The sequence below is a fragment of the Drosophila mauritiana genome, chromosome 3L (assembly GCF_004382145.1).
Source record: "Drosophila mauritiana strain mau12 chromosome 3L, ASM438214v1, whole genome shotgun sequence".
Lineage (NCBI taxonomy): Eukaryota > Metazoa > Arthropoda > Insecta > Diptera > Drosophilidae > Drosophila > Drosophila mauritiana.
Genome location: NC_046669.1, coordinates 15,176,859 through 15,203,554, shown reverse-complemented (window position 1 = coordinate 15,203,554; position 26,696 = coordinate 15,176,859). Strand labels below are relative to the sequence as shown.

At 42.0% G+C, this 26,696-nt stretch overlaps 4 protein-coding genes across 12 annotated transcripts; 1 reads left to right on the top strand and 3 right to left on the bottom strand.

Moving 5' to 3' along the window:
- Positions 1–208: 208 nt before the first annotated feature.
- Positions 209–18,440, bottom strand: LOC117141904 (rho GTPase-activating protein 20). Of its 6 annotated transcripts, XM_033305611.1 has the most exons (7): positions 17,332–18,440; positions 7,190–7,391; positions 6,940–7,123; positions 6,544–6,606; positions 5,332–6,206; positions 2,604–3,039; positions 209–1,232 (listed from the first exon to the last, which is right to left on the bottom strand). In XM_033305611.1, the coding sequence occupies exons 1-7, from the start codon at positions 17,778–17,780 to the stop codon at positions 766–768; spliced, it is 2,676 nt and encodes an 891-aa protein (XP_033161502.1). In that variant the 5' UTR covers positions 17,781–18,440; the 3' UTR covers positions 209–765. The 6 variants fall into 6 exon arrangements, with proteins under 6 accessions (XP_033161502.1, XP_033161506.1, XP_033161504.1 ...); XM_033305613.1 differs by lacking the exon at positions 2,604–3,039 and having other exon boundaries at positions 1,117–1,232; positions 17,332–18,439; XM_033305610.1 differs by lacking the exon at positions 209–1,232 and having other exon boundaries at positions 1,667–3,039.
- Positions 18,441–19,147: 707 nt separating this feature from the next.
- Positions 19,148–21,742, top strand: LOC117141862 (ubiquitin-conjugating enzyme E2 R2). Of its 3 annotated transcripts, none has more exons than XM_033305543.1 (3): positions 19,148–19,269; positions 19,726–20,317; positions 20,776–21,742. In XM_033305543.1, the coding sequence occupies exons 2-3, from the start codon at positions 19,757–19,759 to the stop codon at positions 21,172–21,174; spliced, it is 960 nt and encodes a 319-aa protein (XP_033161434.1). In that variant the 5' UTR covers positions 19,148–19,269; positions 19,726–19,756; the 3' UTR covers positions 21,175–21,742. The 3 variants fall into 3 exon arrangements, with proteins under 3 accessions (XP_033161434.1, XP_033161435.1, XP_033161433.1); XM_033305544.1 differs by having other exon boundaries at positions 19,149–19,269; positions 20,782–21,742; XM_033305542.1 differs by lacking the exon at positions 19,148–19,269 and having other exon boundaries at positions 19,711–20,317.
- A 255-nt stretch (positions 21,743–21,997) lies between these two features.
- On the bottom strand, positions 21,998–23,808 carry LOC117141863 (probable aminoacyl tRNA synthase complex-interacting multifunctional protein 2). Of its 2 annotated transcripts, XM_033305545.1 has the most exons (5): positions 23,567–23,808; positions 23,353–23,451; positions 23,008–23,160; positions 22,574–22,802; positions 21,998–22,428 (listed from the first exon to the last, which is right to left on the bottom strand). In XM_033305545.1, the coding sequence occupies exons 1-5, from the start codon at positions 23,711–23,713 to the stop codon at positions 22,052–22,054; spliced, it is 1,005 nt and encodes a 334-aa protein (XP_033161436.1). In that variant the 5' UTR covers positions 23,714–23,808; the 3' UTR covers positions 21,998–22,051. The 2 variants fall into 2 exon arrangements, with proteins under 2 accessions (XP_033161436.1, XP_033161437.1); XM_033305546.1 differs by lacking the exon at positions 23,353–23,451 and having other exon boundaries at positions 23,567–23,806.
- Positions 23,809–24,122: 314 nt separating this feature from the next.
- On the bottom strand, positions 24,123–26,621 carry LOC117141859 (U3 small nucleolar RNA-associated protein 14 homolog A). Its single transcript, XM_033305539.1, has 2 exons — positions 26,133–26,621; positions 24,123–26,073 (listed from the first exon to the last, which is right to left on the bottom strand). The coding sequence occupies exons 1-2, from the start codon at positions 26,535–26,537 to the stop codon at positions 24,163–24,165; spliced, it is 2,316 nt and encodes a 771-aa protein (XP_033161430.1). The 5' UTR covers positions 26,538–26,621; the 3' UTR covers positions 24,123–24,162.
- Between the last annotated feature and the right edge of the window lie 75 nt (positions 26,622–26,696).

Below are 26,696 nucleotides of genomic sequence, written 5' to 3'. Positions count from 1 at the left end.
TCACTGTATCAAAAATGAATGTATATCTGTATTCGGATCTATGATTGCCTTTAAAGAGCTCCATTCATTTGATTAGTTTCAATTTGCATAGCTTAGAAGTAAAATCTATAATGGTTCTTATAAAGACAGAGAGTCGGCCTCGAAATCGATTGGTTGGATTGTTCAGATGCTAAAGAGTTTCGAAATTCTTCTGCTTTTTGTATCGTTGTTTCGGTTTGCGATCAGGTGAAAATTTCGTTTATTTTTACCTTGACAATGTTCAAGTTTGAGAGATTCTTGGCTAAAACATAATGTAAAATCAACCTAAGTCACACAACGAAATGAATGCTGAATAAAATTTGGCAATTTGTTGCATAATATAGTTAGTTTCAGTTGTAAATTGTTTGTTTGTTTGTTTTCATTCGTTCGTTTTCCATGTTTTTTGTTTTGTTTGTTTAACTAAAGAAAATCAGCCTTTTCTTGCTATACACATTAAATACATATATCGTTTACCATAACCTAATGTATGATGGTTCTTAAAGGGGACCGTCAAAATCTATAGAGATTTAACTATAATGCAAAATGCAAAACTGCCGGTGATCAGTGGCATTCCCATTAAAATCTCTATGGATTTCTTCGGCACTCTCTCGTTTTTGTGTGTGTGTTGGGTTGGTTTGAGTTGAAAGTATGTATACGTATTTAAAAAAATGGTTAGATCTTAACATAGTTATGGGCCGAGACTTTCTGGGTGTGCTTAGCCTTCGATCGAATGGGCTGTTGTCCTTGTTACAGCCGCGGCGGCTTGAAGCTCAGCGTCGTGCTGCACTCCATGCCCACGTCCATTGCATCCGGCGTCGAGATGCCGCACTCGGCAATGGAGTTCCGTACGGAGGGCGGCTGCTCGGCACCCGGCAGTAGGCCGACCATCAGTAGGGGTTTGTTTAGCACCGGAACACCGACGGCCGATCCTGCAGCTGCTCCAGCATTTCCGGTCAACTGATCACTGCCCAGGCTATTGCTACTGTTGCTCTGACTATTGCCGCCGATCTGCTTCTCCTTGTTGCGCCGCAGCGAGGATCGATACTGGCGCGGCACATTGATGAGCAGCCGCCTGGTGGTGGGATTGTGGGTGCTGGTGGTGTTGATGGTGGTAATGGCGCCGCCGAGGCTGGGATTGAGGCCGAGACTGGCGACCGGTCGTCGGGCTGCATACTGAATGGACTCGGCGCTGTTACTCAAACGGATGTTGCCAACTAAAATCGGGTTCGGACATAAGGTTGGGACAAAAAAAGAAAAAAGAGGAGAAATAATATTGCTGATGAGTTCATTTGTTTCATTCGGAGGTCTGGGAGTAGTAGAGCAAGTAAATGTTGGTGTTGTTTGTGGTTGAGGCGCTTTCTTGATGTGTTATATATGGCTTACTACTCTGGTTTGCTGTGGTTGTTGCTGCTGCTGACCGTCTCTGTGGGCGTTCCGACCACAACAACTCACAAAAACGTTAACAATTAGTGTACAAAATGTGGACGAAACACACAAAACTCGGGGTTAGTAGGCAAAATCAAACAACAACAAGTACAACACACGTTATTATGCATGTATCACATGTATCGAGTGTGTGTATAGTGTAATTTTATCGAGTGTAGAAAACACACAAAAAACAACACAAAAAGCTTTCAACATATTTCGATTTCGGTTATACACAGTATAAATAAATAAAAATGTTTATTGTTACAAAGCAAAATCATAAATGGATAAATGGAAGGCAAAGTACACAATACGAATAAATAGCTAAACTATCTGATAGATAAATCAAAAATAATACAAATTAAAAGGTACACTTAACAAAATTCCGATGGTCTGGCGGTGGCAACACGGAAATCTTGGCCTATCATGCTGGGTTAGGAAAATTAAAATTAAGTTGCGTATTACGCTTCGATTCCATATCTTAATACTTAGGCATGATAAACACTGAGTTCCTCTTCAACAACACGAAAATAAATGAAAATCTTAAACGTATGTATGTTTTAGCATTAGTTGGACATAAGCAAAAAATTCATGATTGGATGCAATTGGTAGCTACAAAACACAAGACATTTCATTCCGATTGTTCAGCTGGCGCATTTGATCTCTGCTTTCTTCTTTTTCTTATCAAAACAAAAAGTCCAAAACATTGAAAATGACTGTGGCAAAGTTGTTGTTGTGGTGGTTATTGTTGCTATTATTATGGCCGCTCCTGTTGTGGTCGTTGCCGTGGCTCAGATCGGCGGAGGTCACGTCAAAGGATTGGTACAAGGACGAGGCCATGCTGCTGCGATGCTGCTGCTGCGGTGTCGAGTGTCGCAGCAGCAACATGGCCGCCTGCCTGGGCTCCACGTGATGCTGCAACTCGTGAGCCTGCAGGGTGTGCAAAGCACCGCCGTCAAGGGAGTCGCCATCGCCATCGCTATCGGTGACCTCCGCCAGCTGCTGCTCCTCGCGCACAACGACAACAGGTGGCAGCCGGTTCAAGCACTGGCTGGAGTAGTAGCATGTGTTGCTGAGCGGTTCGTGTAGATAGTTGGCCAGATCGTCGCCGAAATGAGTGTTGTTGGTGGTGAGCGTAGTTAGTCCAGCGTTATAACTACCCGAATTGACATCCAGCAGCAGGCGACGTTGCTGCTGCTGCTGTTGATGCTGATGTTGCATCGGCGGTGGTCTTAGTAGACCCTTGGAATGTATGTGTTGCTGTTGCTGCTCCTGCTGCTGCTGTTGCTCCTTCTGCTGTCCGTAGCTATCCTCCGTGTCCATCATATCGTCATAGTGTTGCTCTTGCTGCTGCTGTTGCTGCTGCTGCTGCTGCCTGCGGTAAAAGTGATAGAGCAAGGCCGCCTGATTCCGCTCGCCTTCCGTTTGAGCCTGTCGCATGTCCCTGGTGCTGCCGCCACCCAAATATCCAGCGGCTGCGGCCAGACAGCAATTGCTGCACGTGTCCGCCGGCAATTGCAACGTGACCACCGCGTCCCGGGGACCCAGGAACCACTCGGAGCGGGTGCGCATGCGGGCGGTTTGGCGTTCATGGACCTAACACATTTTCCCATTTCGGATATGTTTCGACATGGCATTTTATTTGTTTGTTGGTTGATGTTGTTGTCGTGTGGTTGTAGTTGTTGGTGGAAAGACGAGGGGGGATTCAAAATTATCGCATTAGAGTTTTTTTGGCAATTGAAATTTGAGTTTTAGCTAGCTGTAACTTTTGCTTGATTAACTTAATTCGAAACAGAAATTGAAAAGCCAAATTAAAATCTTTAAAAACAAAAACAAAAGAAATTGGGTTAACAATATTATGTGATATATAAAAATGCAGCAAAATCAGCGCAGTGGAAAAAGTGCAAGACTATACAAAATGATGGATAGAATATTGCAGGGTATTCACCGCAAAATAAAGATGAAGAAAGAGAATCCTTAATCCAGCTTAACTTTACCACGAATACCCCAAATACTCGAAACAAGAACATTTCAATTAGGTATAGTAACATTCTGTGAAAAAACCGCCAACAAGCGCTTTGATTGCTTATCTTGAGGTGGAAGTAACAACATTTAAATTCCGACAAAAATAAGATTAATTACAAATGCAATTTGGGTTTTTTTTTCGGCTCGTGTTTTGTAGTATTTGCATGATGATCTCTTCGTATTCGTATTCTCGTGTCTTCTCGTTCTGCTTAGCAACTAAGTGTTAGTTGGTTAAGAATTAACTACCAACTAATATGCAAGGTGCAAAAACATACAAACAAAACAGGCAAGACAAAAGCAGGCATCTACGCTACATAGACCAGATAGCCAAGCGACAACGAATCAAAATGGTGCACAGTTATTAACAATATTCTTCGGGTAGCTTAGGGGTCTAGTAAAATATAGTACAAATAAACGATTACAACAAAATCAAAGGAAATCATACCGGTAGCTTATGGATACATTATACATTGTTGTAGTTACTTCTGATATGCCACCTTCGCTTTGTACAGCAAATGATAAGAGTGAGAACATTACACAAATAATAACTAAGTGTACATGGTGTGCTACATCTAGAGATATCTACTTTTATATATGGTGTCAATAGTTTTTGAAAAGGCTAGGATACTTATTCCAAGTTCTTTTTGTCCATAAAAGATTTTTCAGGAAGAGAATTCACGGTTTCAAAACATTACTTTTCTTATTTAGCCACCTAATAGCTGAATATTTTCAAGAGCCCATCTCATAAAAATAGGCCCAGAATATTGAGTTTCGAATTCAAGAGATCGAATTTTTGATTTTTGAAAACTTTTGAACAGCTGTCACTAATTTTATCCTTAGTATTTACAACTCCATTAGAACGAACTTATATCCAATTGCTATAAACTTCTCTTATTGCATTCATACTTGTCAGTCCCAATTTGTTTAAATTATTAAATACGCAATTTGGTGTTTAGTTTTCTTTTGTTGCAACATTGTATAGCACTCGTTTTTTATTTAGTGAAAATAGGTCTTTGGGCATAGAAAATGTATTTATATAATGTTTTTATGTTTTGGTTTGACATTTTGTTGTTTTCGTTTTTTAACGTTTATTTTTGTTTTGCTTGGTTTTTCTTTGTAAGAGAAGTTTGAACAAAAGCAAAAATGGAAAAATAAAATTAAAATATAAACATACAATGTAAAATGAAAGGTATTCAATCAATTTTGCTCCGTTGTAGTCCATTTTTACAGAGTTTTGGTGAAGTATGTTGATTTCTTTTTTTTTTTTTTTTTGTACTTTTTTGTACAGTTTAAGGGGTGTAAAGGGTGTGAGGGAGCATAGATTCTTCAAATTCTTAAGTCTTAATGTGTTGTTGATTGTTGTTTTTGTGTAAGTAGTTGTTGAGTTTCGTTGGCAGGCGCAAATCGTTTTGTTAGATTGTGAAAATATTAGAAAAAACTAGGCAAACATTTCCAAAATGAAACAAACTTGAGCAATTTGCTGTGTGATTCGAGTTAAGAGAGAGTCAAAGTAGAAGTGAGTGATAGAAAGATTAGAGGGTATAACATTTCCAATTGACAAAATTCAAACACAAGAAACAAAAGATATTAAATTAAGCTATTACAATAGGGTTCAATTACAATAAATCAAAAATTCGCAACAGAAAATGGAAGAAAATAAAAAGAGAAAACTTAAATACTAATATATTCTTGGTTCTTGATTCTTTTTCAATTCCTGGAAAAAAGAAACCAAAACTTAAAAGAAATTCGAGCATTTGCAAACGGGGTTAGACCTAGGATCTATATAATAGATGGTACATTCTACACAACGATCGCAAGTTCTCAAACGGAAATGCGTGAGCCCAGCAAGAAATCGTCCCTCACCTGTGGCAGATACGAGAGGCTCTTGGTGCTCTCCGCATATCGGTTGACGGCCCTCAGCTCCTCCATGGTCATGCCGCCTTCGGCGCCTCCTCCGTTTCCGGCTCCGGAGCCTCCGTTGCCGCCTCCTCCGCTATTCGAGCCAGTTGCTCCGGCGGAGTTGGAGCTGCACGAGCTGCTGTGCCGAATGCCTCGATTGCAGCGGCTGCACGTTCGCTGCTTGAGCTTGGGCGGCGTGGGATTGCCAACTGCTGAGCCTGAAGCACCTCCTCCTGATCCTGCCGCTGCTCCCGATCCCGTGCGCCTCTCCCCTCCGCCATCGAGACTCTTGGTGCCAGTGCGCAATCGCCTCTGATGTTGGCTGCTGCTCGGCGGCGCTGGCTTCTTTTTGTTCTGTCGATACCGGCGCTTCACAAACGTCATCTCATCCTCATCATCGTCGTCGTCCTCGTCGTAGTCCCGCTGGTGCTGAGGCGGCACCTGCTGCAGCTGCTGTTGGTAGTGGTGTGGCTGCTGCTGGGCTCGCTGCTTGTGGCGATAGATGCCACGACTTCCCTGCGGCGGAGCTATGCTACTGATCTCCAATTCGGCACCAAAGTCGTGAACGCCGTCCAGCTCATCGTTGTCCTCATCATCGTCGGCATAGTCATCGTAGTCGTAGTCCGTGGCATTGCCGTTGCCATTGCCATTCCGCTTCGCCGGCAACGGCGACGATGTCATGGCATAGATGCCAGGTCCCTCCAGCGAAACCGAGAGACGGGCGCAGCTCTCGATGAACGAGTGCTCGGGGGAAACGCCCAGCGACAGGACACTGTTCTCCAATGCGGAACTGGAGCTGGTCAGCAGGGCGGGCGTCGAGCGGGACTCCTCCTGGGCCACTAAATCAGGTCGGCAGGGGGTTATAACAAATGCATTGGATGACTCGTCAGAATGAGAGGGGTGGTGCAAACAACTACTGGGCATGCGGCACAAAGCTATAGAATGGGGGTGGTGCAGTGCGGGTGGGGCTAGAAGCTTATCTTTTCGGGACACCAGATGACCAAAGATGAGCTAATAAGGTATCAATAACATTTTCCCCTCCCACACAGACACACAGACAGAAGTTAGATCGGACAGTGTGTAGAGTAAATAGAGGTGGAGATTCCAGAAGCAAAGCACAATAGAGTATGATTCTAGCTATATCTACGTATAGGTAAACACATTTCAGGTACTCACGTAAGCCCCAACGCTCGCATTGGCACTGCAGCCATGTCTTCTCCGCCTCCAAAGAATGTTGCACTGTGGGTTGAAGCGATAAAAACGTATTAGCCAGCGAATATGTGTGGAATTTTCATTGCTTCAACAGAAGACTGAACTTGGAGTTATTTAACCAATCAATAAATCGATTAAGGACGCGCTTAATGGCATGCGTAAACATCTTAATAATTCATCGACAAACTTAGTTTGTTAAGTTATTAAAGTGACTTATTCATCATTTTCTGATTTATTTTAAATTCCTATCTAATGAATATAGCCCCTTTTTTATTCATATGCATTGTAAACATACATCGATAGAAATGTTATTCCAAGGCACTACTCATATCCACAGCTTATTTTGAAATTCCAACTTACATGCGTATTTTTGTTGAGCCAACTTGCCACGTGGCGGTGGTGGATACTGAAAGCTGCATATCCACTCGTCCTGCACCTTGAGAATGCGTCCTGTGACGCGGGCGTAGTACTCGTAGTTGTCGCGCCCGAAGATGTCGTGCGTGGCAAACTTATCAATTATATTCTGCATGATCTTCGTAGAGACCTGTAAATGAAAGAACATACTTTAGAAAGGTTTTCTTTTCGAATGAAAATAGTTTACCGAACTCACCTTGAACTTGAGCACATCCTCCATGCGGGCAGTTTTGCCATCGCTGACGCAGGATTGAAAGAAACTGGGGGCCACGGAAACGCCCAGCGCCTCGCTGGTCATTCCGGTGGAGGCGTGGGCCGCATTGCTCGCGATAACCCGGAATGTGCCGAACAGTAGAACTAATAGATGCTGTGTGTATTTCGGCAGCGAACCGAAGAGTCTGCAAGGGGGAAAAGAGAAAGGTTCTTTAGATGAAGAATGTCGGCACATTTATCTTAGAGATACCAGAAAGCGCGCACTGCGAGAAAGAGTTTCTTATATATCATAGCTGTGCTTCTTTTTTTCACTTTTTATGGTTTTCAAACCATTCTAAGAGTTTTGTGATGACTTGTTAACCCAATCATCTCCTCACGCCTTTTTTGTTTGCTTGACACATTCATTCTCATTCGGCATTGTAATTTTATTGTCTTACAGCGTGACAATCTTTTTCTGTACTTGTGTGGGCTAGATTGTAGATTGTAGATTTCATAAATATTTGTTGAGATCTGTTATCATAGCGAAATAAATCGTTGTCAGCTCTTTGAGCCGGCATAGCAATTGTTTGTTACTCATGCTATTTGTTTTTATTGCCATTACAGAAGTGCAATGACTCATTCTCAGGTGAGCTGCGCTCCTCCGCTTTTGCTGGCCGCCTGTTACCCATCAAAATCATCGCCTGGCCAAGCGGAGCCGGCAAAGAAAGTCAGAGCAGAGCAGCTCAGCTCAGCTCAGAGCTCCCCTGTTCACACTTTCATTTTGGCGTGCCTAATGATTTTTCGAAACAAATGGTTGAGCCAAGTCTGCGGGCCCCCAGCTGCAGCCCGGTGACTTTGGCCGGGGAAGAAGAAAAACTGGTTGGCAGCCTCCTAAGCGTCCACATTACACAACTCGATAGAGGTAGCTAACCAAAACCAAAATAAAAAATAAAATAAATGAAAGAAAGACCAAGCCAGCACCAAAAGCCAACACAAGACAAGCCAGGCCAGCTTTAGGATGGCGAAAAAAGAAAGATATATAAAACTCAACTCAATCAATTAATGCTTTTTAAAAGCAACACTCGCACAACACAAACAACATCTCTCCCCAGCTGGCGCTTAAAAAGTGAAAACTTCAAGATCCAACAATAAATTCAGGAGGCGATGGGGGCTAAAATCGCTTGACAATGAACTATACTATAATGCGATGGCTGTGTCTGGCTCTATTTTCGTTTTCAGATGTGGTGTAAATTGCCCCGCGAAGAAAGACTGAAAAACAGACTAACGAGTGAAAACGACAGCTTAGGCCGATCGATAAGTGTTGCATTTAGAATGAATGTCTCGGGGTTCGAAAAGGGAGTGCAGCGATAGGGTTTTTCAAGAAATAAATGGAAAATATTGAAATGTCACCAGATTCAGTTAATTGAAGTGAGGAAATGAGCATGAACTGTCGTCTCAAGTGGAGAAATCCAAAGTGGCAAACTGAGAGGTGGGTAGCACCTAAATGCTGTACAAAACTGAGACCCAAATGAGCAGTGGTTTCTGAGAACACCTAATGGTGCTAAAAACAAAGTTTAAAAGGTTTCGAGAAATGTAGTTCTTTAGTCCATTGTTATTTAAATGTTTGTAAATAAGTATTATATCATTATTATCAACGATACTCCTATTAGAACTGACATCGAAGCCTTTCCAGGGTTATGGTTGGTCAAGGTTTCGACAGGTTTCCATGAGGTTCATTAGTTCATTGATATCTCCCAATTTGTTTGCCGAAAACTACAGACGAGTCAATATGGCGATGTGAACAACCCAGGCAATGCCACCACACCCAACCCAAGCCAAACAAACACTTTAAAGCAAGCAAACCCTTGCCGAACGATCCCTAGTCAAACCAGCATTGCATTGTCAACAAAATTGGGAAAAACGTGCCGCCGAAAGCTATAGAAAACTTTCAAAAAATGTAGATAGGCAAGAAAACCTTATCTTATCGATACAAATTTGAACTACACATGTTGCGGCTTCTTTGCGGCGAGCATCCGAACTCCTTGGAGGCCAAAATGATAGGGGCCAACAGCTAGTGATCACCTCGAACTTCTGGCCAAATGTCGCCCGATAACGACGATTATCAATTAGTTAGTTTTTTTTGCTCGTTCTGGCGCCGGTTTACGCCCATAAAGCGGAATGCGTACAAATCGTTTATTAATTGCATTAATTACGTGGAATGCTGTTAAAAAAGAGCATAAACAACAACCGCAGAAACCACAGCAACTGAAAGCGGAACAAGTGTTTACGTCTGTTGATATTGGAGAGATAAGCAGTATCATCGTAGTTCCGAGCCCTATGATTCCGAATAAAAAAAAAATCACCTCAATGGTGTGAGTAATTGTGGTTTATTGTTTACTTTATCATTTGATGATTTCTACCTTTTTTGTTGTACCCTCGCTGCTTCGTGATTGATCGCCGGACCATTAGGGTCTACGGATTACCTTATATAATCGCGTTGCGCATGCGTCGTCGTATCAGTTTGTTTTTATACGCCATTCATTTACATAATCAATAGGCCAAACAGAAAGAGAGCCATACAAATAAAAAAAATATAAAACAAAAAAACCGGCCAAAACATTAGCATACACCCATATTTCCACGAATCAGTGCTAAATAGTTTCCGATATTGAAAATATTTAGCATTTGGCAGTCGTAGCTTCTGCGTATTGTTCATTGACAATCGGACAAACTCGTCATTTTATTTAGATGAATCATTTTCATTTATTGTTAACTTTGTTTATTTGCCCTGCTTGTGCTTTGCTGGTTTTTTCTTTTTTTCATTCATAAAAATGAAAAATGTCGGAGATTTTTTTTTTGTATTTCGCCGCATTTGATTTGCTTTTGTAACAGTTTTTTTTTATCACAATATTATATGTGTCTGCTGATATATGCGATTTGTTTTCAGTTCGTTACGTTACGTATGAAAAGTCTCGGAAGTTGAAGATGCGATTGCCCTACAGAGAAACCAGTTCCCCGATATTCCCACAAACCCAAACCCAAGTCTTTTGTGACACTTTCGAGTGGAGATCTCGAATCCGCATCTCGGTGGCAGTCGCGGTTTCAGTTGCTCCCAGTGAGTAAGTCAAGTGAGTGAGTGAGTGAATTGCGCCGACTGTCGAGGCCTGCGTATGTGATAAGTGAAATATCACACACAAGATAATTGAGTTTCCTTATGTACATGTGTACTTCAATGGTTTACATTAATGAACAAGTGCATAATATACTTTATGGAATTCAACTGAATGATAGCTTGCAAATGCGGAATTATTCAAAGTCTTTGCTGAGGAATTTATGGGGAAGTACGAAAATTTGATTTACAAGAAAGCAAACAACAATTTATCAATACTATTTGTATGTCAAATAAGTTATAAATTACTTTTTCTAATTAATTGCAAATAGAAAGCAAGACGTAAACAGGCGCTAATTAGGCCGGTCAATAATTTTAAATTGACAAAGTGTAAACACAAACTTCTTCCAGTTGAATTGAATTTAAAACGGAAGTTAAAGCTATTAAATATTTATTCGCAGCATAAACTAAGCTACTATAGGATATAACAAATGAAATCCCATTTCCACACATGAATGTTGGTCAGTTCTTTTTATCTGCAATGTGTAATCGTCTGAAGAGGCCTATAAAAATAACAATATGTGGATCAATTGATGTGGTCGCCTCGCTAATGATTCATTTACATTAGGTCATAAACGAATAAGTTTTTGTTAGTCTGTTAAGGGCATTACGCATCATCAATCGAGCGAACAAAGAGCATCCAGTATCTGAAGGAACTACAAGTATGAGAGTGTGTGTGTGTGTATCTTCTGGATCGCTTATCGCATCGGCAACATTTTTTGCCTACTAAGCAGTCCGGATCGGTCAGTTTTATAATTATGCTGTACGTATCGCTCATATCTTGGAGCTCCCTTCTCTGTTTTTTCTGTATTTTTTCTGTCTTTTTGCATCAGCATCAATATTCATTGCGACAAGCTCAATCTGCATCTTTTGTTCACTTCCACGCCCAAGATTCGCAACTGGAGAGTCAAGTACACGGAAAAAATAGGTTTATACTTAGATCTTAACTGATCATTAATATAATTTATCAGTTAACATCGTGTCATGTTTAGCATTTGCATTTGCATTTGCAAGTATGACTTCCCCTATTCTAAAATGTCTTCTCAATTAACGAAATAGACTTCGAATGTTTTTTTTAAATGTCTTCAGTACACATTCAGTTGAATGGAGTGGCTTTATGATCGCTCAACAGATGCGAAAACATAACCGCATCGGCAGCAAGTTTTTTATGGCTCTTGGTCGGCAGAATACAAAAGACAATACGTCATAATAACGAACCAAGGAAAGGCAATACTCCAACATCAACCACACCAAGTGCACGATGATAAAAAGCAGTTTATAACATACATATACTAAGTGCAAACATCACGATATGCGACGGATGACGGCTATGACCCACCAACCAAGCTAGCGACAATGCCCTGATTACACTCGACATCCCATTGTTTGTTTCTATCTCGGTGATCAATCATCAACATCAGATAATAAATTTACTGCTCTGATGTAAGAATTTCACCAGAACAATTATTTATTAAAAGTTCACTGTACCTCATTATGATCGGTAATACTCTTATGAAAACAAGGACTTTATATTTTGAAAAACAAGCTCAGGTAACTAAGAAATATTTTGTAGATCGTTGAAAGTGGGTGTATATGTTTACAGGTAAGATATCTGCATGTTTTATAACCCCGCCTTCTATAGAACTTTCTACCTACCTACTGCTTCTTGAAACCAATACACCCAGTTTTTCTCTACAAGTACTGTCAATAGAATTGCTGAAAAACAAAGATAAGCATTTAACAAACAAACACAACGAATCTTATCCAAAGTTCGTTATAAACTGGGCAGCAAAGTATTTTAGGATAAGAGCAGAGCCCTGACCTCAAATAAAACCAATTCCCTGCTGGCCAGTGTATATCCGCCATATGTTTTTAGTGGCTGCGTCTGCAATGTTCGGTCGGTTGTTCAACGTTCGACGTTCAGGGCGATTCACTGAGGGAAAAGTGCGAACCCAAGAGAACCCTTGAAGAAAAGAAATACCGATCGAGCCGTCCGGTCCACTGACGTAAATTTCCACGCTTTTCGCCTGTTTATAAGTACATTTTTTTGCGCCCGTTTCATTTAACATTTATTGGTTTTGTTTGCCATTGTTGTTTATACACGTCGGCGGCAGTTTCGAGTTTTTATTTATGCAAAGTCAAAGTCGAATGGATACTCCTGAGGTGGCAGTCGATAAAACAAAGACAGAATTAGCAAGCCCATTGAGGTATTTGCGAATTCTACAACAAATAGTAGATATACGAAATTAAATTATACTAAATTATAAAGATTTGGTTTCAATAAACTGACATTGTTTAGGTTTTAATAAGTCAAAGTATGATATAAATGATATTTACAAAAATATCCACATCATGCATAAAAACGATTTAAATTCTGAACTATCTTAATATATAACAATTTACCCAAGGATAGGATAGATCAGGTAAAAAGTTGATTTTACAAATGCGTGGAATTTTTACAGAAAACCCAATCGTAAAGAATTAGTTTTGCATCCGTAGAACTTTTGTTTCAAGCAACCCCGACCGAAAAACCGATATAAAAAGAGGAGGAAACAATGCAGCGCTTGTGAATAACCATATATAATAATAATCAGGAAGCGAAACCTCGGCCGTCTGGAAGTGGGCGATGGAAGGGAGGAGTGGAAGGGGAGGGGCCCTTCCAGACGTCGGATGACGATGACGGCTTATCGACTTATAGACAAGAACGTTGTTGTTTTTGCTGTTGGTTGGTTGGGGGTTTGTTGTTGTTATTGTTGGTAATGCCATTTGGGACAATGCGGCTTTGTCGTTTTTGCACTGCAGTTTTTGCCATTTGTTTGTCTAGTCCAACAAAAGCGGGTAGAAATTTTCATTTATTCCTCGGCTGCTCGCTCTTTTCTACACTTATCAGTATTCGCAGCAGACAGTTTTCCCTGGGCCATCAGCAATTGTCCACCAGGCAATTGTGTAAATAGCCTATTAACTATGTATGGCCAAAGACTAAGATGGAGGAGAATCAGAAGGATAAATAACACAAAGATTGAAACAAAGGGAAAGGAGGAAGCCAATCGGACGGAAAATGTGATTTAGGAACCAATTCTGAACGATTGTGAAAGATTTTTAAAAAGAAGAATCCTTGCAAGGTTAAAGGTATAGTAAAAATTATACAATCTGTTTTTGAATCCTGTACTGTAAGATCATATGAATTCGCTAAAATCGTTAGCAAGATTAGAAATAAAAGCAATTTCTAACGAGGTGGTTTCTTACTGGCCGTCAAGGGTTTTTAAGAAATGCTTTGATTTTTTTCTTAACTGTAAGTTTTTACAAAAGTAATATATCCTTAAATTAGCGATTAAACACACGTTACTTTATATAGGTCAAATTGTATCTGATTCCAGAGCTTAAAAATCGAGGAGTTTGAGAACTGCACAGATAGAAGTTAAACGAAAGAGCAACAGGCGTTGGAAAAAGCTCGCGAAAGCTCTTTTTCAGTCAGGCAACAAGTTGCGAATAACAGGACTAACGGCAAAGAGAGAATCAACTCGGGAGATGCGTGGGAGCGAGACAGAGAAGGCACTAGTCCCACTCTCTTCCAGCAGCAGCTGCTTTCTTGGTTTTTTCTTTTCGTCCATCCGCTGTGTTTGTAATTTACACAAAACAAAACGGCAAGAAAAACAATACACAATTCATTTGCACAAACGTACGCTCGTTCATATGTAGGTACGATTGTGGATATTTTTGGACTATTGCTAAAACGTGCAACAATGACGTCGATCCGCTGCAATAACAACAGCAGCAGGAGCAGCAACAACAACAACGGCCAAAAGGCCAGCAGCTGGAAAGTACACAAACAAAAACGATGTGCCAACTGATGGAATTAAACACTATCTGCCTCTCTCCTCGCGTCTCCTTTTGCACTCTCTTCCTATTTTTGCGTTTAGTTTTAATTGATACAAAGTTTCCAACGTGTGTCTATTTTTAAAGGTGTTGCTGTTGTTGTTTCTTTCGGCAGAGGCGCTATTTTCGCGCATTTTGTTTGATTTGATTCGATTGTGATTGCCCAATGTTTTTGTTGTAGCTCTGGCCGTTGTTGTAATTGCTGTTGCTACTCGTGTTGTTGTTGCTTTTGCTGTTGCTGCTGCTGTTGCGCCTTCCCCAAAAAGTAAATAAACAAAAGTAGCCAACGCAGCAGCAGCAACAACAATTACAATAAATGTGTATATAATTGTACAGGTTTGAAAAGTTTACACACACGCACAGCGGAGGTCAAGAAAATACGACAATGAAAAAAAAAGTAACAATCCTGGGCTAAAGTTATTTTCAGTATAGTAAAAACATGATATAAAGAAAGTTTTTAATTTTAAATGCTATAAATTTAAAAAAAATTTAATAATTTTGTAGATTTTTACTGCATTCTTATAACTGTTAAATCACATTTTTATTTGATTAAGCGCGCTCCTAGTATCTCAACCCCTGCTGTAGAGAAACACACAGGTTGCCAAACTGAAAATTTACGTTTTCCAATCCTTTCGCTTTTCCCACCCGAAAAGCGCTTCCCGCGAAATGAAAATAATTTGGCGGTCGATTTCTACGCATGTAGAAGTTTTAAATTTATGTTTTATTGCTGACGTTATTTGTTTACACGCACATTTGGCGTTTAGCGATCGGTGTTTCAGTGTTCAGTGTTTAGTGTTCGGCATTTAATGTAACCAATGGATCTGCTGACGCAGAAGCATCTCCCATCCACCAGCCACCATCCATCCACCGTATCCCATATCCATCTCAATCAGATACTGAGTGTTTGGCAAATTAGGCAAACGCCAGAGGAAGCCCAAACAGACAAATCATTTCGGCCCGTCAATTGCAATCGATCGGCTATAAATGTTCGTTCGATTTCTTAATTACAGGCAGTCGGCCACTCACTTTGCGAATATGTACGTATGTACATACATATGTAAGCCGAGTGTTGAAGAAGAACGGGCCAAATAGCACACACACCTCGCAAATTGCAGCGGCCAAGTATTTCGTCTACATTTTAATTGAGCCTGCGTTCGTGGGCTGGCTGCTTTGTGATGTGTTGGCCCACGCTTTATGCTCTAATTCAGATGGTTAGAAATCGATTGCAACAAAAGGAAAAACAACAAGCGACCAAATGGGCAAATGGACAGACAACAGCAGAGAGTTAGCCAAAAGCCAAAAGCGAGCCAAGAAATCCAAGCTTAACCCTTTCAGCGGCTTCTGTTTACATTTCCATTTCCAAGTGCCTTAAAGTCCATACAAGGCTGCACAGTGAATCAGCGAAAATCGGAATTAATTACATATGCACATATGTATATACGGTCGGAATTCTATAAGTTTTACTTTGCTTAGTTATCTGCAGATCAATGAATGCTTTGTGGGAATTTAAAGAATTCTTTATACACTGAATCGGAATTTAAAAAATATGTCCGACAAAAGTTAATCTTTTCTCTTTTTTGCAATACAACAAAATACTGAATCAAACCTTAAATAAATATTCATAAGTACAAAAAAAGAAAAAAATTGATTATATTAACGTTTAATTTATCTTGAGTGGGAGACACATATTTAAACACCATATGCTGGTTCAATATTTGCAAGTAATACTGTTTACTGCTTGTTTTTTCTGCTGCCGCACAAATTATGTAAATTGCCTGGCACATCTAAGGGTTAAGCGAACGCTTAACGCTCAAGTGAAAATTGGTGAAAATCCACACAAATGTGTCAACAAGTGCCGAGGAACAAAAACAAGAACAACGCCGATTTAACAACAACCACAACAACAACAAGAGCAGAGGCAGCGAAAACAACAAGAGGCTGGCTGGCTGGCTTTCCAGTGAATTAACTCCCCCTGAAGATTCTTGGGGCTGCAACAACCGAATCTACATCTATATCTATATGTGTACATCTAAAGATCCGGTTCAGCAAGTTTACCGCAAGCTAGTTACACTACAACAACAAGCCAACGTCTGTGTGTGCGCGCCGCACAGCAAAGGCCACAAAAATAGTAGTGGAAAAGAAGATCCAGCAACGGATTTATGCAAATCCTAGCGATTTGAAACAAATAAAAGATGTGCAACTGCGTTACAAACTTCTAAAGTTGTAAATACCCTTCGCAAGAAAGTAACATGTTAATAAATTCTTTTAATCCCCAACACGATCTGAATACTAATGTGTACCAAGTAATTGGTAATAACATTCTGAATAAGGAATCGCTGTCATTTACTTGTCTACCATTAATTTATGATATTGTCGAACGCTTATGTTTGGTGAAAATATATTAAAATGCCCGCTTAGAATTTATGGCCAGTGTAATGGTTTCCACAGTAGCACTAATAAAATGTCGAAATTTATTCATTTTCAAGACCTTGCCAAATTTATAGTTACTCCTAAGAAATTTACTCGCAGTGGATTCCTAGAATCCATCCAAGTGATGGATTTATTCCTTAATTTAATTTTTATTTAATTTAATTTAAACATTGAAATGAGCCTAGGTATATGACAGTTTTCAGTGCCAAGCATAAAAACTTTTCTGATTTTCTCAAATATAAAAATTGATTCTCAAAAATATGTTTAGTTCATTTAAATGATCTGAATAAAAATAAAGCGATTTACAGTGCTAAGCTAGCACCATGTTTTATCAATAAATTCCACAATGACTTATTCAATCACTATTAATATTTAGGGAATTACAAAATTCTTGTTTATGTGTCTCTCAAACAAAAGGTTTGTTTCTGATTGTTCTTATCAATGGAATTCCGTACTTACTGAATCAGTGTGGAGCCCATTTCACATTTACGTTATTCATAATTAGAAATTCCATACATTTTAGTTTGATTCTGCATGCTAACATAAAAAAATAATAATTCATAGAGTAGGCCCTAACGAAATTTACACTTTTCTGCAGCTGATGCTAACTTCGCGACCCCCATAGTGTTTTGGGTGGCCCCAGCGGCGGGCCCCACCTTCTTGCCACTCACCTGTGCAGTCGCTCCGTTTGCTCGGCTTCGTTTTGCAGATCGTTGATGGCGAACAGCTCCATCTCGCCGCTGCGCCCGAATATCCCATTGGGGATCTTGCGCAGGAACTTCTTGAGCACGCTGGCGATGGTGAACACCGAATAGTTGTCCACGTTGACCAGCCGACCGGCCTGCAGGAAGTGGATGAGCTTCTTCATGGCGCCCTGGTGGCCGGGGGCGCGGAATACATCGCGGCGGTTCGGTGACTCCTTGTTCAGCTTGAGGATCAGGACGAGCAGGGGCCCGGGAATGTTGTTGTTGTGCTTGCACACCTCCTCCAGCGGCACACCGAATTTGACCTTTTCGAGGCGGTACGGATAGGCGGGTGCAGTGGCGGGGTGGCCGCAGGAGGTCACCACGTTGCCCAAATCCGCGGCGCGCCTATGGACGCGTTCTGCCCAGCTGGACATGATTTTTCACGCGATTTTCCTGCCTCCCTGCCTGCCTGTGCTTGTATGCTTTTCCGTGCGTGTGTGTGCGTGTATGTATGTGCTGGCGAGTTTTTCAGCGAGCAGTGGAAAATGTGCTCGGCAGATTTTATGGTTTTATGCTGGCCACAAACATGTTCACTTGACTGGAATGTTAATTTGTTCGCCTGCCCAATATGCGGAAATTATCTTTCAGATTTTCACTATTTATTTTTTTGTATTATTTTTACTATATTTTCGACACCTACTCTCGCGTCGCAGCCCCAGATTTTAGCCCAAAATGAGCAGCTTTGGAAAGCCAGCTTTGATTAAAAAATCGCCACCACTCCTGCTGTATGCATTTTTCTCTTCTCTTCTTCGCGTCTCTCTTTTACACTGCGTTTCTCCGTTTCTTTTGCGCTTTTCTTCTTTTTGGCCAACGCCTCGGAGCTGCTATGCCTTTTGCGCCCCTTCGCTTGCTGAATTAAACGCTCGCCTATCGCATTTCGCTTGGGTTTGTTGAGAACGCGGCGTTCGGCGTCACTTTCGGTTAGTTTAGCACTAGTTTAGTTGTGTTATTTCGGGGAGTGTTTAATTATTTTGCTGCGCTCGCCCGCACGCTCGACTTTTTTCGCTGTATATTGAAAACGGAGTGTGGCCATCAAGCGGTAGCTGCAGAATGCCTGAGGCCTTAGTGCATCGCACAGAAATACCAACAGAAAATACCAAGAAATAATACTGCAAAAGTACTGCTATAGTAGGGGTGTTCTGGCTTTCGTTAAGTTTCAAAATGGAGTCAAAGAAATATATATTAATAAAGTAAACGCACTTATGTATTATCAAAAACATATAAATACATACATTTACCAACTTGACTTAACTAAGTTTATACAAATTACAATGAAATTAAATCTACTTAACTACTAGTGTTCTTAATGTTATTATTAGTTATTTCATACGATATGCAGGAGTCGAAAAATTTATTTATTAAAGCTATATTTTCATTGATGTTTCACGCAGGTATAAGAAAATTTCGAAATTTTTTAAAAAAATACAAATACGCTATTTATCTACATTTATCAGTCGCTATTACATTTCTTAAATAAATCATTAGGAAAACTAACAACTCAACTCTTTAATAAAATCTACTCTCCATAAAAAAACAACATTATCCAACCTTAACGCCTTGATATTAAATCATAAAAAAATTCAAATGAACACTGATCGCTTTGCCAATTTAAAATGCTAAGGTTTTCTTTTAAAATTTGAACTCGCTGGAATGCCGAGACTTGTGACGTCACACGCTATCTTCTTGCTGCGAGAAACATGCGCAAACGTCACCTTCTCAGCGGCAGACTCAGGGCGGCCATCCCTGGTTCAAATAATGCCACCCTGGTTTTTGTTTTGTAAAGTGAAATTGTTGCAAGTCAAACAACAATAATAAAAATCATTTAAAGCGCGTACAAGAAGTCAAAAAGAATTGCCCACACAAGTACGTATGGTCGGGCTGTCAGCCTCGCTATATGGAAATCAATTTTCCACTCAACTCTTACTTGGCAATCGGTATTTAATTTCGTGTTGTCTGCTGTGAAAGTAACAACAACAAAATCAAGAGTAACGTCAAGAGCAAAAATAGTTTTCCCCATTTTCAAAATCGACAAATATAGATGTAGATTTCCCGCGATTCTGCCGGACAGCTGGACTGGAGTTTAGACCAAATTTCGCAGTTTTCCCAGCCCAGTATTTTCGAGCAGCCGCACAGTCATCGCTTTTGTGACGTGCTCACCTTGAATTCATCAGCAGGCAGCAAGATATTGACCCTGCACATAGACACTCCCGGGCATGAAATTAGTAGCCGTTGCCAGTAGCCATTTGACACACTCCATTAGACATATCTAAATCAAAATATTGACATGTCTCGGCATTTTGAAAACTATTTCTCGAACAGAGCACGGCGACAACTGCAAGTGGCTGAACAAATGACCACCGCCGCCTCCACATCGCAGCATGCGACATCGTCCTCCACAATGATGGCGGGATCTGGATCCTTGGCGACCTCGTCGTCCGCCGCCGCCCCCACAACCACGCCCAGCAGCTCGGCAGTTCGCGCCCTGGCCATGGAGTACAAGTCGCTGCAGGAAGAGCCGGTGGAGGGATTCCGCGTCAAGCTGATCAACGACGACAATTTGTTCGAATGGGAGGTGGCAATCTTCGGGCCACCGGACACCCTCTACCAGGGCGGCTACTTCAAGGCACACATGAAGTTCCCGCACGACTATCCATACTCACCGCCATCCATACGCTTCCTGACCAAGGTCTGGCATCCGAATGTCTACGAGAACGGTGATCTGTGCATATCCATACTACATCCGCCGGTGGATGATCCGCAGAGCGGCGAGCTGCCCTGCGAACGCTGGAATCCCACGCAGAATGTGCGCACCATCCTGCTGTCGGTCATATCGCTGCTCAACGAGCCGAACACATTCTCGCCGGCCAACGTGGACGCCTCGGTCATGTACCGCCGATGGCGGGACTCACAGGTTAGACTGGCTCTTCTAGCTATAGTAAATGACTAGTATGCGGACTTCTCAATAATGAAAGCAGTGCAAAACTTATCTTTGGAATATGGAGTAGTCTTCTAACTCGAAGATCAATCTACTTCAGTTCTAAAGCCCAGATCTAGTTTACTAGTTTCATTAACTTCGATTTCAATGAATGCCAATTTCAATGCTTCTTTTGTGAACTTGACCATTGTAATTCACTTTTAATTACGTGCCTTGATTTTGGTTCTTTGAACGTGCATATTTCCATCATTACATTGTAAGTACGTTCTCTTTTCACACGAATAATCAATGTAACTCATTCAACCTTTCTAATAGTTATTATATAAATTGTGAGTGTTAATAATATAATAGTAATCAACGCAAAGCTTGAAGTCCGCATACTAGGCATTTACAAACGCCACTTGGCTTTTTAATAAGGACTTGCTTGATTTCAGGGTAAGGACAATGAGTATCCAAACATCATACGGAAACAGGCACTGGCCGCCAATGCCGAGGCCAAGCGGGAGGGCATTGTGGTTCCGATGACCCTGGAGGACTACTGCCTGAAGCCCACGCGCAAGCCCACAACGGAGTCTGGCCTGGATGCCAACTTCTATGATGATGACTTCGATCTGGAGACGGAGGATGATCTGCCATCTGATGATGACTTCGATGAGGACGACGACGAAGATGAGGACGAGGATGAAGATGAGGACAGTGCCACCGCGCCGATTAGCAAAAATATTGGAGGCAGCAGCAAGTGCAAGAACAACGGGCTGGTCAGAGAGGCGCCCGCTGCCGGAGCGGACGATGCCGAATCCGCTGATGACAGCGGCAAGGGCGAGACCACATAATGCAGCCAGGCCAGAGTCGCGTCATCTCTTCCTCCCACTCCTGCCCAGGGCGGCGAGCCACCGCCTTTTAATTTCTCCAACATTATTACTATTATTAATTCTAATTATACACGTTTCGAAACTAAACCGAACAACTGAGAAAACAATTATTTAGCAAGTTTATACGTACGAGGGTAGTTGAAACAATGGTCCTACGCTGATTTCATCTACTCAATTTTACTTTGATAACTAAGATGATTCGTATAAGCTACAGGTTATATGCATGCGGGCTAACTCAATTCCCAGCCTGTGGGCAAGCAATTAAGAGTTCAGGGACTTCTCCAAATCCAAACGTTTATACGCAGCAGAAACACACAACACAGAAACAAGAATAAAACCAATAACACAAGAAACTCAAACAGAAACTGATTATCAATATACACAGCATATGTACTAGGTATTTAATATTTAAAAATATACATATACACATTTTTAAGAGCGGAAACGAAATACAAATGTCCCAATTCGCGCGACGCGGCATCCTATCGTACATAATGACACAGCATCAAGGTAAAGAACAGCAAAAAAACACATATTAAACAATCAATGGATTTCAAGAATAAAAGCAAATATGGAAACATAGCGATTAAGCAATTTTTAAGTGCAAAATTGACAAAGTAAGTTTAAAACCAGCTATTGCAATATGGAAACGATGAAGCGCATTGTTCAAACAGTAACAGAATTGCAACAAAGATAAATAAGCCAAATAAAGTTACTGAAAAAAATAAGATGTTCCCTCAATTTGGATGGAATAATTGTTGGAAAGGGTACAGAAAAGCACTCATTGCATCACATTGAACTCTACAATTTATTTGTTCGCCTTTGTCGATTAAATTATTTAAATTTGAACCACGAGCTTGGCCCTTTTTCTCCAAGCCACTAGCGCAGGCGTCAGATCCTTCTCGGTAACAGCTGGCATGCGTATCAGTGAGCTGTAGACACCAATATCGGCCACCGACATCTGGGCTCCACCGAAATACTGCTGCTTCTGCAGTCGCTTGTCCAGCAGGCGCACCATGGCCACCTGCGTTTTGTGCGTGTTGCAGCGCAGCAGTTGGTAGCAAATGTCCAGGACGAGGTCGATCTCATTGCAGAGCGGAGAGCCCTCATAGCGATACTGGGCTGGACCCACACGGCCCAGATAGCGAATGATGTTCACCTCTCCGTAGATGGGCACGTACATGGTGGGCGAGCTGATCATCTCGGTGTGTTCGCCTGGAAGGCATTGCATAATCAGTATTTGTACTTTAGGAAACTAGCTTGAATGTTAATCATGGGGATCAGGCTCAGGTTTCTTCCATATTTATGGAAGCTATTTTTTAAATGGTCGTTTTGGTGGTAAGCCCTTGCTCTTACTCACAGTTCTTCCAGATGAGCGTCACACTAATCTTGGGCAAAGCAGGGTTTACTGGAACCTTCGCCAAGTTGGCCTCGAATTCCCGAGCTGCTGGTCCAATGTCGGCCATCGTGGAGTGCGTAAAGGTTTTGACATCAATAGTGTACAGATCGCGCCAGGCATTTTTCAGGGCCAACAAGGCATAGGGTATGAAGTTGGGATGTCCATTGATGACGACATCCTGCAGTGGCACCTGGTTTTGATTTATTGGAAATATTAATAAAGGTATTTGAAGGCGATGGAACTCTCTTTTTAGCTAAGACTTTTCAAAGCTATGTTACACATAATTATATCCTATTGCATAATCTTCTAAATATTATTATTATTATTATTATTTAGTTATTTATTATTTAACCTTTGAGCTCCTAGCCTTGAACTTTTCATATTGATAGTCGTACCTCCTTTAATCCACCATTCTGGAAGGCAGTCGTGTGCTGGAAGGTCTTGCCGCAAACACCAAGTCCCGCCCGGATTTGTCCCAGCTGCGCCTTCAGGTCCTCCAGCTGCTTGAGAACCTTCTCCTGGCGGGCGGCCACTGATGCCGTATCGTCCTGAAAGTAAAAGCAGGGAAAGCGGATATGTTAGGGAACGCCATATTCCATTGGCCAAGGCCACAAGAACACACAAAACGAAGCATGGATGCATTATAAACATTTCTGGTACTGGCTTGTTGTTCAATTTTTTTTTGTTGTTAGTCGGTGGTTTATAAATAGAATTTCGTATTTTAGTTTGGTGGTCTTAACCTTTAGCAGTCGTTGTATTTGTCGGCCTAAAGAGTCCAAATCAAGTGCACATGTGGCTGCGTTTCGCCCCGTTCTGTCGATCCTGTTGGCCTCCAATTTCTGGCAAGGATCACACATGCGGGAATGGAATGGATGTGGCGTTGTAGACATATGTTGCAATTTCACTGTCCTTGCGACCCGACCAACTTCTCACTGGCCCGGCAATTCAACTTACGCATGATGATGTGGACGCGGATGTGGATGCGGATGTGGAGGAGCCGCTGGCCAAGGAATCCGCCGCCAGGCTAACGTTCTTGAGGTGATACATGCAGGTGGGCAGCTTGATGTCGAATTGCGGCAGCAGGGTCTTCAGTTCGTACATTTTCGCGGCGAGAATCGTTGAATAAACACAATAACCTGCGCAAATTAGCAATTCCAAAATGTGCTTGCCGTCTATGAGAAACTCTACAAAATACCAAACAACTTAAGGCAATGCTATCGGTATCGTTCAACGTGACACCAATAATCTGGTCACATTGCTTGCTTTTAAATTCAAATTTAAATTTAATTTTTATACATTTTATACAGCAAAACTTACGGTTTGTTTCAAAGTTTTTTTGAGTTTCCCCAACTTCAGAATACTCTGCATGGTCAACTATATGCGTGTCAAGGTTTTTTATAGAAATTTCTTAAAGCAAGTAACAAAAATAGACAACAATTTGAGAAAATTAATGCAATTTATAAAATAACTTCCTTTTCTATAGGTGAGTGAATTGGGAGACTGACAATCGTTCATTTCATTCAGATTTATTTTTAAAACTACTCCTAGTTCTATGCTATCTTGGCCTTGGGTGGCACTTTCGGTATGCGCTTTATCCTCCTGTCCACGATGTGGCGTAGACGCCTGTCCGGCTTGACCAGCTCGCTCTCCGTCATGGGCTCGATTACCTGGCCCTTGCGCGTGATGACTGCCGGACGGGTCAGCATGCGGAAGGCCGTCTCCGGCACAAAGTTCCGGCCAACTGGGGCACGGATACTGGCTTCGTAGTCGGCCAGGGATCGGAAAGGAAATGGTATGCTGGAGACCATGTGCTGGCGCGCATGCTTGCTGCCCGACTCGTTGATGTAAAGATTATCCTTATTTTCGTCACGACGCTTTTCCGGAGCAGCCAACTTAAGAAGAAGCCGCTTGTTTCGTCGCTCCATGACCTCCTTCGAAATGCCAGCACCCGCCCAGGAACCCCATCCAGGCAGGGCGAGCTGAAGCTCAGTGTTCTTAAGCTCGGAGTCCTTGCTTTTGTCCCTATTAAAATCAGCTACAATGTCATCATCCTCGAAGGCCTGACTGATTGTCAACTGGCGTTCTGCAGCTGCGTCTTCCTCGTCGTATTCAGCTGCTTCATCGTCTATTAGAGCATCGTTAAGGCCTCCCGAGTTGCCCTTCTTTTGGGTAAACACCAAAGTTGTCACCTTGTTGGGATCTATGGTATCCACAGCTGGGGTTTCCGTGCTTTCTGTGTTACTTTCAACTTGGACAGGGATATTATTCTGTGAGTTTTTATCCTCCTCGTAGTTAAGGGGCTCGTCAATCTCTATCTGCTGCTTTGTCTTTTTTAAAGCCAGACTTTTTAGGTTCTGCAGGACGTCCTTCTTTTTCGCCTTTTTTGCCTTGACAGGAGCTTCTTTAAGTTTGTTTACCCGTTCCTTCAATTTCTCCATTTTCTTACTTAGTTTGGCTCTGATTTGATCCTCGTGTTTCTCAAAAATGTCATCAATGGCTTTTGAATTCGGCCTTTCCTTGGCTTCTTTCTGATCAGTTGGGCTAATATCCTCCACCTCCCAGCCATTTTCTATCTTAACTTTCGATTTCTTAAGTTTCTTTTTAGCAGGTGTTACTTCTGTTAATGGTTTTTGAATAGTTTCTTTCTCCTCCTGCTCGTCATTATCCTGGACTCCTTCCAAATCCCTACGATGCTCCTCCAGTAACTTTTCGTTTTTATTCCTTTTTGTCCAATATTGCCGCCAATTGGCATCCCCACTTTCACCTTTTCCATTTTCCGTTTGCTCTGTAGCTCTTCGTTTTGTCCAAGGATTAAAGGGATCGTAGTCATTCTCCTCCTCCTCGGGTACAACTCTCTTCTTGATGGTTTCATCTTCGCTGTCTGACTCCTGCTTTTTCTGTGTCAGTTCCCTGCTAACAGCCAACTGCTCTGCCAGATCCTTTCGCACATCCTTGTCGTACTTGGCCCGTATCTGCAGATTCTTCGCCCAAGTACCGGTGTTCTTGTGCCGCAGGCTGGCACGCTCCTGCACTCGACTCTTTTCCAGGGCATTCAGCTTTTCCAGCGCCGCCTCTGGATTGGTTTTCTGCAGCAACTCGAACTCCTTCATCTGCTCCAACATTTTTTGTCGCTTCTGCAGCTTGTGGAACTTTTTCGATTTGATTTTGTTCTGCATGCGCGCCTTTGCTGACTTTTGAGACTCGCGCATCTTCAGGTAAGCCAGCTCCTTCCGACGGGCGAATAGTTCGTCCCTGGTAAGCTTCTTTTGTAGTAAAAGCCGCTCCTGCTTGGCCAGCTCCTTTTCATCCGTGGTATCCCCAATTTCCGCTTTGCGCAGTTCCCGTAGTTTACGGTTGTTAGCCTCGAGTTCTTGAGCAAGATTGGACTTGACTCTGGTGTTTAAAGGCCGCGCATTCGCCGAAGTATTTACGTAAACCGTTTCAGATGGTAGGGGGAAGATCTGTAATAAGTTTTGGAGATTATATGTGTATCTCACTGTTGGCATTGGCTTTTACTAACCTGCGTCTCTGCAGATCTCTGTTCAGCCACCACAGCATCCCAACGACCGAGCTTCTTGGTGACTCCCTCGTAGCCAATGGTCCGCTTGATTCGATCCGCTGCTGGTTTCTCCAGCGGCTTCTCGAGCACCTTTTTGCTGCCCTGGATGTTCTTGAGCTTCTTGCCCGTCTGACTGTGCTTGGTGGAGGTGCGTAGGATGTCTACCAGATCGTTCAGACCCACGGCCCTGGGGGCGTTATCCGTTTCCGCTGACGAAACACCTTTCACCAGTTGGAACTCATCCTGGCGCGATTGCCGCTCGTCGCGCGTTGACTTCTGGATGTGCTGCACCTTGCCCAGACTGCCGATGGCCTGCAGCAGCTTCTTGTGTGCCTTCGGTTCGTAGTGCTCCTCGTCGTCGCTCATTTTTTGTCAGAAAAATATTTAAAATCAAATAACAATACAAAAATACTTCGCGCAGCACGTGTGCAGAACAACAGCTGAGGAGTTATCGATAAATTTGGAGGCCCATCACAATTTCTCCTTGTGTTCAATAGCATGGGTGTGGAAAATGGGGTTGCCTTC